General features: G+C 41.6%; 1 protein-coding gene across 1 annotated transcript in view; it reads right to left on the bottom strand.

Annotated features, from left to right (window-relative positions):
- The window catches only part of LOC129728745 (PDF receptor-like), a 182073-nt gene extending 170295 nt beyond the window's left edge, over nucleotides 1-11778 (bottom strand). The window contains exon 1 of the mRNA XM_055687198.1: nucleotides 11668-11778. Coding sequence (XP_055543173.1) covers nucleotides 11668-11778 — 111 coding nt within the window. The remainder of the gene's footprint in view (nucleotides 1-11667) is intronic.
- Between the last annotated feature and the right edge of the window lie 1036 nt (nucleotides 11779-12814).

The raw sequence follows: 12814 nt of genomic DNA, 5'->3' as shown, positions 1-12814 counted from the left end.
CATTTATGCGATAATTGAATGAAATTTGCAGCTGCAGCAACCAGCCTTTTTCAAGGCTACTAAATGTATTTGGAAGAGCATAATAAATGGTTATTACTGAACTGCAACTTTGATTGCAGTTTGATGCTGCTGCAATTGCGCAGCAGTGTGATGTATATTACGATTCAATGATACTGTGGATCACAAGCGGTATATGCGAAACAAATCCGATTTCAAACAGAAAAGCTCAGCAAGTTCTGCTCACGAATCAAATCGAATCGAAGGCTGTCGAAACTTCATCGTATTCTTCCGGGATAGGCACACAAGCGTGAAGCAGCAAACGACAAACGTGTCTCAAGTTTTGGAATCCAGGAAATTAACGTTTGATAAATTTATTTCGTCAATCAATGTAGACTACAATTCTAATGTATACGTTAATCTTAAGCTATCGAGTTCTAGCACGAAATGCGCTTTTTAATGCGTTCCGGGACATGGTAACGTCTATAATCTCGCAGTGTTTGTTGTATGCGATCATGATGCTGTTAATTGGTCCATGTTTGGCGTACAGTGACCGGTAATTATTAATAGTAAAAATATTGCGCGTTCTTAAAGGACGAGAAGGAGCATAAAAGTTAAGAGTTTCCAGCAGATTTGGTGAATTAACACGTTGTGAGATCATATCGTTTTCAAAGGTAATCATGGTTGTTTCTCGTCGTTTCTTCAGAGTTTCGATATTAATAAGCATGCAGCGAGATTCGTAAGAAGGGAGAGGATATGATGCCCAATTGAGTTTTCTTAATGCAAAAACTAGAAATTGTTTTTGAACTGATTCAATACGATTGATATGAACTTCTTGAGATGGGGACCAAACTATACTGCAGTACTCTAATATTGATCGAACATAGTTCACAAAAAGAGTTTTTATTGTGTATGGGTCCTTGAAATGATAACTGAAACGTTTAATAAAACCAAGCATACTGTTGGCTTTGTTGATTATTGTGTTATAATGATTCACGAAAGTGAGTTTCGAATCGAGGATCACTCCTAAGTCTCTCATTTTGGTACATCTCTCTACAAGTTGTTGACCTATGTAATAGTTCATAGTTTGCATTGAAAGTTTTCTTGTATATGATATGACATTACATTTCTTAATACTTCTATCAAGTAAGCTTTTCAGACACCAAGTATAGAAGGTATTGATCTGCAACTGAAACAATTCGAGGTCAGACTGGTTTTTAATCTCCATATACAATTTCATATCGTCGGCATAGATTAAAATTTTGATCTGGTTAAGTAAAAGGGTTATATCATTAACGAACAAAATGAATATTAAGGGTCCTAAATGTGAAAGAGCATCATGTCAGAGTTCAGTCCGTAGTTCATTCGGCCTTGAGCAGTGTTTATGAAGCGTTGAATCTGTCAAATTTAGTTCAGTCAGCTAATTACAGTGGACGTTCAGTGCAAGCAAACGAAACGAGTGAGACAAGACCACTGCCGCGAATACATGATAGCACACGACAGCAGCAGCTGATAGGCTCACCACAAGGAGCAACCACTGCAAAATCGGCAGGGGCTATCGCTAAGGTTGGGCGTGTTGAAGGGAACAGTTGGCAGCAGGACAGTACAGCTAACACGACAGGTCCGACAAGAAAAGAAGACGAAATCACAGGTCCACCGATACACCGTCGCCGCTGACAAGAAGCCGCGGGCGAGGGCGAACACCCACCACGCAGCCACCGCTTTGGAATCCCAGGTTAGATGCTCACAATCGACTGGCGAATGCGTCGCTCGAACAGAATTTCAACTCGGTTTTCGGAATTTCTGAAAGCCCACCACCGGTATACCAAGAAACGCCGAGAAACAGGAGAAACGGACGGAGAAGCGACTCGGCAGGATTTGTTTCGTCGGAGGAGTATGATTACCGGGAAAACGCACCACATATTGGAGATAGAAGAGACGACTCCCTTGAGTTTAATCGTCTTCGTGACGAGTTGCTGAATTATTTTCTACGACGAGATCGCCATCAACAAGGAGCGCCTAGGAATCCAAAAGCCATTCACAATTGGCCCTTTAAATTCAGAGGAGAAAAAGACACGACGTCGTTGAACACGTTTCTCGATCGGGTAGAATACTTTGCATTATCCGAAGGTGTAGCAGATGAGCTGCTGTTGAAATCAATCAAGCACCTTCTGCAGGATGATGCACTCGATTGGTACGGAAGGGCTTTCACGGAAGGATCCTTGAGATCCTGGAGAGACTTCAAGGAGCAGATTCGTCGGGAATTTCTACCCAGTAGCTATGCTCAGATTCAGCGCAACGAAGCCAACTCTCGTTACCAAGGAGCAAATGCGTCTTTCGTGAAATTCTATCGGGACATTTGTACCCTCTTTCGGTTTATACATCCCCCAATGTCACCGGAAGAAAAGTTTTTCATGGTCAAGAAAAATATGAACACGGAGTATGCATCAATCGTTGCATAATTGCGAGCTCGAACGCTACCAGAAATGGCAGAGTTCTGAAACGAGTACGATGAAACGAAAGTGCTACCTAATCGCCATCGCAGGACACCGATTCCGCATCGATGAGATGAGATCGCAGAAGAGCCGACGTGGTCGCACCAGTTGGAAAACCTCTGTCACCAAGTGAACGCACTCAGAGTACGTTTTGAAAAGCGAGACTAACATCGCAACACAGATCAAGGGGTTCGTCGTCAAAGTTTGCACAGCAACAGCAACAATCAACGCGAGGAATAGAAACTGCAACACAACAGTCACAAAAATATCATCAATTGACATCACAAAATCAAGAAACTTCGAACCAACCACCGCGAATCATATTGCAATGTTGGAATTGCGATGAGGAGGGTCATCGATTCATGGATTGCCCAAAGCCACAAGCGGTAATGTTCTGCTACCGTTGCGGTGAAAAGGGATATTCACTTCGCAGTTGTCCTACTTGTTCCTCAACTCAGGGAAACGAGCAGGCGAGGAAGCATTAGCTGAGGTACCTGCTACCTCGCGAAACTTATACAATCCCTTCAGATTCCCGGAACTACAGCACATTAACTCAATAATTATCAACACTGACGAGGACAACCGTCCACATGCGATGATTTCTGTTCTCGGCCTACAACTGAAGGGTTTTGCTAGACAGTGGCGCAAATTGTTCACTGATGGGAGGATCAAAAGTGAAAAAAGTCGACAAACTACAACTGAAAACAGGTCTCATTCATGGTGGCTTAAAAACAGCTGATGGAACTAAACATAAAATAACCGAGTTTGTAAGCTTACCTGTGGCATACAATGGCCGAAACGAGACCGTCCCAATGCTTCTAGTTCCATCCCTACCAGACTGCATAACTCTCGGCATGAACTTTTGGAACATGTTCGGGGTGCAAGTCGTGTGTAACTCAATCGAATTGTCCCTAAACGAAGAAAATAATTCCGCAGAACCGATGCGCAAACTAACTCAGAGGCAGCAACGCGAGTTGAACGCAGTGGCAGCCATGTTTCCAACCAGCAAAAAAGGAAAAATTGGGCGTACCAACAAGTACACTCATCAGATCGAAATCGGAGATGCCAAGCCACGGAAACAACGATGTTACCACATGTCCAAGTATGTGTTAGACGAGGTCAACAAAGAAGTGGATCGAATGTTATCTCTAGACGTCATCGAGGAAGCGCTGTTTTCGCCGTGGAACAACCCCCTCGTTGCGGTTAAGAAGAAAACTGGGCAATATAATCCTGCTTAGATGCACGTCATTTGAACTCCATCATGGTCAACGAAGGTAACCCAATTCCCCAAATTGCATCAATTGTCAGCAACCTCAGTGGATGTCACTTCATATCCTCCATCGATCTAAAGGACGCCTTTTGGCAGCTACCGTTGGAAGTGAAGTCTCGACCAATGACAGCGTTTACAGGTCCAGGCCGCGGGCACTTTCAATTCAAAGTGGTTCCATTTGGGGTATGCACAGCTAGTCAAGCCTTGGCGCGCTTAATGACACATCTCTTTGCGGACTTAGAACCACAGGTATTCCACTATTTGGACGACGTGATAATCTGTTCGAGAACGTTTGAAGAACATTTGAGGATGTTGCAAAAAGTAGCAGAGCGACTGCAACAGGCAAACTTGACGATTTTGACGGAAAAATTCAAATTTTGCCGCTAGGAGATGAAGTACCTTGGATATATTTTGAACGAAGACGGGTGGAAAGTGGATGACGAAAAGATTAGCTGCGTCGTGAGTTTTCCAACACCACAAAACAGAAAAGAAATGCAACGTTTTCTCGGTCTATGTAACTGGTACCGTAGGTTTATTCAGGACTTCGCGAGAGTCGCGGTACCATTGACGGAATTGACAAAAGCAAAGAACAAATTTCGTTGGACAGCAGTGGCGGACGACGCGTTCATCAAGCTGAAATCTATGTTAGTATCGGCTCCAGTGCTAGCGATGCCGGACAAAGCCTTTTCAGATTGCCTGCGATGAAAGCGATGTAGCCATCGGCGCCGCTTTGACACAGGAAACAGGGGGAACAGAGCAAGCCATAGCGTACTTTTCCCAAAAACTGTCCGCATTTGAGCGGAACTACTCAGTCACGGAAAGGAAATGCTTAGCGGTCATTCGCTCCATCGAAAAGTTTCGGGGTTACGTAGAAGGCGTCAAATTCACCGTGTTTTGCGATCACGCAGCACTCTCATACCTACGCTCAATAAAGAATCCTACCGCGTTAATGTGTAGGTGGATTTTACGGCTGAACGCCTTCGACTTTGAAATCAAGTACCGCAAAGGATCCTGTAACATCGTTCCAGACGCACTCTCACGGATCGTCGCCACGGCAACGTTTTCAGTAGACACATGCGATGACAGTTGGTACAAGCGACTAGCGACGAGCACAACATAACAACCGGACATGTTTCCAGACTTTCGTATGGTGTCAGGCGAACTGTACAAAAACTGCCGTGTCAAGGATGAGTTGTGTTCCCCAACTTCCACGCACAAGTGGAAGAAAATAGTTCCCAAAGCCGAGAGAGCTCAAATCATGAGCAAATTTCACGATTCAATATCATCAGGTGCACATTTAGGATTTCAAAAAACGCAACAGAAAATACAAACAAATTTCTACTGGCCTAAGATGCAGGAGGACATAGGTCGTTTTGTGCGTAACTGCAGGACATGCAAGGCCTGTAAAGCGCCTAATCGACGCTTGATGCCAGATATGGGAAAATTGAAGCCGGCAAGATGTCGTTGGGAGTTAATCTCGATAGACTTTGTTGGGCCGCTGACGAGATCGGGAAAAGGCAACACTGTAATGTTAGTTGTTGTGGATTGGATAACCAAGTATGTGATAGTTCATCCGATGCGCAGTGCAGACTCAGAAACGTTGATAAACTTTCTGGAAAAAGAGGTTTTCTTACGATTTTCACGACCAAGGATTGTACTCACAGACAATGGCAAACAGTTTACATCGTTAGCTTTTCGATGACTTCTTTCGCGGTACAACATAGAGAACATGACTACAGCATATGATTGTCCAATGGTAAACAATGCAGAGCGTGTCAATAGAGTCTTAATAACCAGCATCAGAGCACTGCTGAAGGAGGATCATCGAGCATGGGATGAAAACTTGCCGTCAATCGTAGCCGCAGTTAACAGCGCGAAACATGAATCCACAGGAGTCAGTCCACACTTTGCGAACTTCGGTAAAGATCTGATCCTTCATACCGATCTCTACAATCAACAGCACCTCAATACTCCCCAAGACCCGAAACTAGCACAAGATCTCCGTTTATCGAATCTAAAACGTATACACGAATTCGTTTTTAAGCGGATCAAGCAATCACACGAAAAGTCCAAACAGCGATACAACATGCGCCCTAGATCTGTAACGTTTAACGTCGGTGACACGGTGTGGCGCAGGGCTTTTGGACTATCATCCAAAGTAGACCACATTAATCAGAAGTTGAATCCGAAGTTCGTCCCCGCTATCGTGAGAAAAGTACTTGGTACCAACCTGTACGAACTGGAGGATGTCCCTTCGGGGAAGATCGGTAAATACCACGCTAAGGACATCAAGATAGACTAAGGTAAAAATACACAGCTATGTCTGCAGGCGATGCCTTGCGAACCAAGAGCACTGCTCAAAAAACACCGTTAGCCGATCGGGAAAAATCGTGCCAAAGCCGAGGTTGGGTGAGCAACAACTTCTTCATTACTACCTCCCCACCTTGGCAACAGCTGTTGCGTCGTGTTCCTGGATGGGAGGAGTGGAGATGCCAAGATCGACGGTAGAACCGGGGCGCTCGGGTATCAAAGCTTAAGGCCACCATCATGAAACAGAAACGCGATTAGACAGAGACTATTCTCACTGTGACAAGAGATAACACAACCCAGCAAGTCGACACCAGCTTGTCGTGCAAATTGAGAAGTGCATTCGCGCGTACCGTTAGTCAGACCGTGAGAATACTGACCATAATCATGCCTAGTGCTGTTATGCCGTTACCAGATCGTGAAAAACTGGAGCCAGGCTTAAAATACCGTAGCATCGGTAGCGATAAATACTTCCTCGAATCGTTAAAGAGCAATTCCATCCACTTCATTGCATTATCGTCTTCTTGTGTCGTTGAGACGTCACTACGAAAATTCCAGAGCAAAAGTAACGCGAATCAGAGGCGCGGACGTTTTGGGGGCCTAGCTCACTAAACTTAACCTCTGTACAGGGCTCGTGGTGATAGGAGAGATTAAATCCTCTCATATCTTGGCAATACGACTACCTTTCACGACCTTCAGTCCAGAAAGAGTTTTTCAAGCCATTTTATTGTTAAATGTTTAAACTATTGATTCTAGTTAATTTCCTAGTTTGATTGAGCCACAAACAAACTAGACAAGATGAAAAACAAAATTATTATAGATGAAAGTTTTCATTCAGTGGAGTTCAATTTGAGTAATCAAGAACTGAGCCAGAGACACTTTGGTCACATTTTGGTGGCGTTCGACCAGTATCTGAACAGTATATGTCTGTAGTCAAAGATTTTGAGTTATTATGTAGTATGTGTGGTGCACAAGATTTGGAAAGCAGAGAAAGGCTCTCGCTTTGAAGGTATGAGGTGGGTCAAGTAAAGTCAATCAAGTCTCCGGCGCACTTCTTAAGGAAGTGATAATTTGTAAATTTTTCGTGGAGCGCTATCGTGCTTCACGAAAAAATTTTGCCACTGGGTGGGGTTTTGTAGCGTAGATAGTTAATAGGTAGTAAAATGTAATTAAAATTTAGCACAGTGTAGAGTTGGTGACATGAACTTAACATGGTACACCCAACCGAACCATATCAACTTGCTTGAAAAAGAAAGTGATGTAAGAAATTCACGATCAAATCGAAGGCTGTCGAAACGTCATCGTATTCTTCCGGGATAGGCACACAAGCGTGAAGCAGCAAACGACAAACGTGTCTCAAGTTTTGGAATCCAGGGAATTAACGGGACCCACATCACGAACCCAAAGGCAAATCGCAGCAGGAAACGCCAGAAGCGCGTTATCAGAAGTGCTATTCGAAACAAGCTCGTTTAACTTATTGTTCTAGACCCATAAGGGTGAGTTGAAATACTCAGCAGCAAATGGGAAATCGAGCTGAGGTTAATCCTGTTTTCTTAGGGCCCTTCTCCGGGATTCGTTCTGTACTCTGCACTCTGCAGTCCGTTTGCTTGCCGCTGGTTCCGCATTGGATTGTGTCACGCGATCCTCGAGGGGCGAATAATCCGAGGATCAGACGAATAGAAAGTTCTCCAGTGAAACGAAGAGACCGGTGGAGCACCGAGTCGGAAAATCGCTTTGCAGAAAGACGAGTGACACGGCCTCCCGGACGCACTAGTGGATGCCTCAAGACAGTCGTGAGTAGACGGAGTTGGAGAGAAAAGGGGAAGTAGGTAAAACTAGATATGGCAAGATGTTGAAAGATGTTGAAAGATGTTGAAAGAGTAGCAGTTTGGCATGCCTAGAATAGAGTGGAAAAAGAGATAGGGCGAAGGAGGAAAGTAGGAGAAACAGAGTGAAAAGAACGTGCCTGAAAATAAGCAGGTAATGAACAAGCCTGCGATGAGTGCGCAGGAATAAACATGTTAAAGTCAAATTTTGGTTACGTTTTGTTTTGTTGAGCAGCCGAAAGCTTTTTAATATTACAAACTTAAAAAGTCAAAATAAAGGTGGAGAATGATTAACCCTAATCGAGTGTATTTCCAAAGCTATTGCAAAAATTTATTGACATAAGGCAGGCTGTCGTAATTCTACGTTAACCTTGCGGTCGTTTCCTATAAACAACCTCTTCCACTTTTTATCACTGTTTTGTCTGCTTAGGGTCATTTTTATTCCTTCCTTGTCTTTTCTTGTTCATTAATGACACAAGGTATGTTTTGAATAATAAAATTTGCAAAAAAAATTATAAGGGGGGCGGGTTGTTATAAAGCTACGTAATTATCTAGAGGGGGTTCTGACTTTGTGACGAAATGCTACGATGGGGCCTCCCCAAACTCAAAAAAACCTAAAAAAAAGCTACGTTATTTATGGATGTTCCCTTAATCGTTTTAATTTGGCAATAAGACTGTCTGCCGTGACTTTTGATGTACAATTTATTTTAATTGCGTTTAACATGTTATTTATTGTCTGGTTCTCATTAATGGACTGCCTCGCCTTGCCAGTGAGGCGAGTTCGAATGAAGCGAGCAACAGTTAATTGTGCTGCTGCCCTTTTGCGCTGGTGTCGCTTCAGCAAATGCCTGGTCGACGACGTCTTTAAAAAGGCCGACGGCATCCACGAACGCGCCCAATAATTCTGGGGCACCATAATACGGTTGTATGAGGCTGGTGTCCAATTTAATGTCTACATTAGCCATCGTGTGAATATTTTGCTTTTGAATGTTTTTGTTAAGTTTTCGTTAGATTTTTATTTGCTGAGTTATTTTATTTTCAGCCTGTTTCAGTTTGATTATTTGAGCTACTTCATAATGCCATTATCTAGTTTGCTTACAGATTGTATTGAAATCTTCTTAAAGGATTATACCACTATTTAATTGCAAATAGTCTTCTACCGGTTTAAATAAATTTTCTGCGATTTTTTTTCTAACCTTTGGTCAGTGATTTTCTTATTAATTGATTTTGTTAGATTTGTTTTCAGACATTCATACTCTTCCATTTAACCTACTTGGTTGCTGCTGCTGTGTGACGCTGCTGTCTGTGCTGCCGCTGGTGTGTGGTTGCTCAGCTCAGCTTTGCTGTGGGTTGACGTTGAATTTGTTGCTGCCGCGGGTCAGTACTGTTGTCAACAAGGTTGTGATTAACGACGGGTTGACAATATCTACACTGATTGCATATATATTTGTCCGTTATTTCTTCTGGTGTTTTTAAGTCACTTTTTATGCGTTTGTCACCGATCTGGCGAGTTTTATCGCCTGCGTCCTAGAATGACGCTTGTAAATTTGAAATAAATTTACCATCATTTGTGCTGCTACAAAACACAGGATTACCGTGAACTTAAGCTCGTGATCCTGATGGTACTCTTCTTGTACGTTTAATTTGTTCTCTACAAACACTTGGGGATCCCCAGCTTGCTTGGAGTACGTTTTCCCCATCACTGATTAATTGAATTTCGCCACTTCTTAAAACGGAAACGAACCATTCCGCGTACAACACTTGTGCTCTGCCTGCACTCAATAGACGCTAGTTCAGCAAGTCCACTGTTTATTCATAAAATAATTTTGCGGTAAAATCATTGAATACACAAAATTGTCCAATTATTAGTTTTCACTCACTTGAACTACAGCTTAACTAATAATTATAACAATTTAACTTTCGGGGCACATAATGTTTTTTTCACGAACTTCGTTTCAAATCAATTTCACAGGTGACCGATGTCACTGGTCGCCATGTTAGGTATATCTTTGTCATGATTTCGTATGTTTTACGATGTGCTTGGGCATGGAAACACGTTGTTTGAAGGGTATAACCAGAATGAATTTATATTTTCTTCCAAATAAGTTATGAGTCTCCTGCTGGAGACGCCTGAAGCACCGTTCTATGTATTGGTAATCTATGCGCTATGTACATCGATCACTTATCCGTGGTGTGCATGCGAAAGGGACAGAGATAGCAACTTGAAAAGCCGTCGCTGTACGTATGGTAACAGCGAGGTCCAGTCATTTGTAATGCGACACTTTTTTTCGTCGCGGCAAACGCTGACAATTTTGAGCAGGCATTTAACTAAAGGTTTAATGCCGATCGATAGTAAATTACTCAGCATGTTCCCAAACTGAGGAGGTACTTTTTCGAAGGTATGAAAAATGACATGTGGAATGCACAAGTCACATTTATTTGCCATGCTCGGCAGGTGCTGCGTCAATTTTGGTTCGAAAAAGTGTTCGCCGAGCAAAAGAGCTGGGATGCCGAGGAGCACTTGCGAAAGCTTCCCAATTGACCTATATTTTATGCAATAAAAAGCTTTATTCAATGATAAATCTTGATAAATTTAATTCAATTTCTGATTTTTTAAAGCTTTTTTGGCCACTTTGATCAATGATTGCTGCTAGCTGTTGCTGCTGCTTAAAAAGTTGGATGAATCTGCCGAAGTATACAGCATATCATACAGTTAGAGTGTATTTTTGCCTCGTAGAAATGAATCTTCGTTTATCAGTGCACTGTGAATGAAAATGTTATTTTCGGACGGTGTGTAGTGATAATAGTGCATATGAAGAACATAATCTAGAAAGAGCCAAAATTATCTGTTCAAAATTTGGTGCTAGAATATTTTTCTTAACGTGATGATTTTATGTTTGTGGTAATGCTTTCCCAATAATGGATGCATAGTTTTCAAGAGGACTTTTCGATCGGTTGGAGCGACATTTAGTTTAATTTGAAGGTGAGTCCAGACTGCAAATGTAGCATAGCAACTGCTGAAATATTCAGTTCTATGATATTTATGACTTTAGTGGTAGAATTAACTGAGAAACAGTTCCAGGAATCATTCTTGTCAGTACATTCTCATAATCCGATGATTTATCATTAAAGATACTTTTCCAGCATGACGGGTTTGCAAAACTATTGAAGCTATTTGTTTCTCAACCGTTTAAAAATATTACGAAATGTGTTTGCTCATCAGTGATTTTCTGCACACATTAGTGCAACTATTGATTTTCTATTCACATTCACTTCACTTCTCTATTCTTCACTTTAGTCATTATTGATCTTTGACTTTAAAGTTCTTACGGAGCATCATAGATAACCTTTAACAACAATTTATTTTTTATGCACTCTTAGTTTATTTTCTTGTAAAAAACACGAATCTGGAATACACATCTAAGGTAAATCATCTAAAGTAACTCACATCTAAGGTATACAGGTCTTAAACAATTTCAGGTAGGCGCCAAGATAAATAACATAATTAAACAAAATAAATAATATTTTTCCATAGTGAATATTTTAACTTGAACCTTTGAACATTACTTGGAATTGATTAATTGTACAACTTGGAATTGGTTAGCAAACCGATTTACAGTACAGTTTACTTTATATGTTGGGGTACATGGTCTTCAAAATTTAGCCAATCTTTCATTGCAATCGAAGAGATTTACAGTTGATTTTAGCTGTGCTAGTAAAATTTTATGCATAATTTTGGTCTAAATACTTTCTAATAATTAACAATGCTTACCAAAACGACAGTCAAGCGTGGACCTTCCAAAATCCAGTAGTAGAGCGTGAGATTGTATCCCCACCAGCATCTGTTAATACAAGGTGTTTGAGAGATGTATCGCGTTATCATGTATTTAACGAATATTTTATTGAGCATGAGCATAATTGATAGCCTGTTATTGCAGGGCAGGGTATGTGCGATAATTCTGGATGAAATTTCAATATATTTTATTCTTGCAAAGCAAGATCCTAGCATATTTGGCAATACTGTAAAGTAAATGTTGTTGAGTGTCTGTGAATAAAAAAGAACTGTCAAAATTAAACAGATTACAAATTAGGAGAGCATCCGTTTCTCAGCTGTCTAGTTTTAGCACGCCGGAATAAAAATCAATATAATTATTTACGTAGTAAACGGGGCAAGAGCAACATATTTACAACAGACTTCAAATGGTAAGGTGACAACCTGGGAGGAGCGTTAAACTTAGCTCTAGTCCCCAAAAGTTTCTATCTCAAACATCCACGAGACGATAACAATAGACTGCCAGCTGAAACATGGACACAATTGATTGGTTTATCCCGGGAATTGTTGTCATCCGACAATAGCTAAGTAAGAAGGTGCGATGCAATTATAGGTTCGTTAACTATGGTTACGAACTATGGTCGGTGGTAGAGGAAATGCTTCACCATCCCGAACGTTTGTTCTCCAAAGTGATGCGGCTCGAAACAGCGTCTGTTCTTCATATTGGGGGCGGCTGATCAACGTCCTGGTGCCAGCGTAGGACTCTAAAAAGTGCTGTCACGATGGTTTTTGGGTGCAACTGGGGGTTCGTGCAGGAGTTACTGTAGTCAACTGTAAAACAATCAGTACGGGAAGTAATTAACGTTATTGCGGACCGGAACAATCGGCATAGACCTAGGCAACGAAAACGGATTAACGATTGGGAACTCGGATCATGGATTCGCAAGTCTTTTATTTTTTTGGAAAGTACCCGCATTTTTTCCGACTTATTGATGATTCGCAAATTCAACATTCGACAGCACACAGAGGAGTACCTAGAACAAAAAGCTGGCCAAAATAAGAAAAAAAAAATTTTGAATCTTTTTGGTGCAGCTATTTTTTTTGCAGCTTATTTAAATGCTTTACAAAATGCCATCACTCGATCAAC

The sequence above is a fragment of the Wyeomyia smithii genome, chromosome 3 (genome assembly GCF_029784165.1).
Source record: "Wyeomyia smithii strain HCP4-BCI-WySm-NY-G18 chromosome 3, ASM2978416v1, whole genome shotgun sequence".
Lineage (NCBI taxonomy): Eukaryota > Metazoa > Arthropoda > Insecta > Diptera > Culicidae > Wyeomyia > Wyeomyia smithii.
The sequence above is the reverse complement of the archived record's forward strand: the minus strand, read 5'-3'. Positions and strand labels throughout refer to the sequence as shown.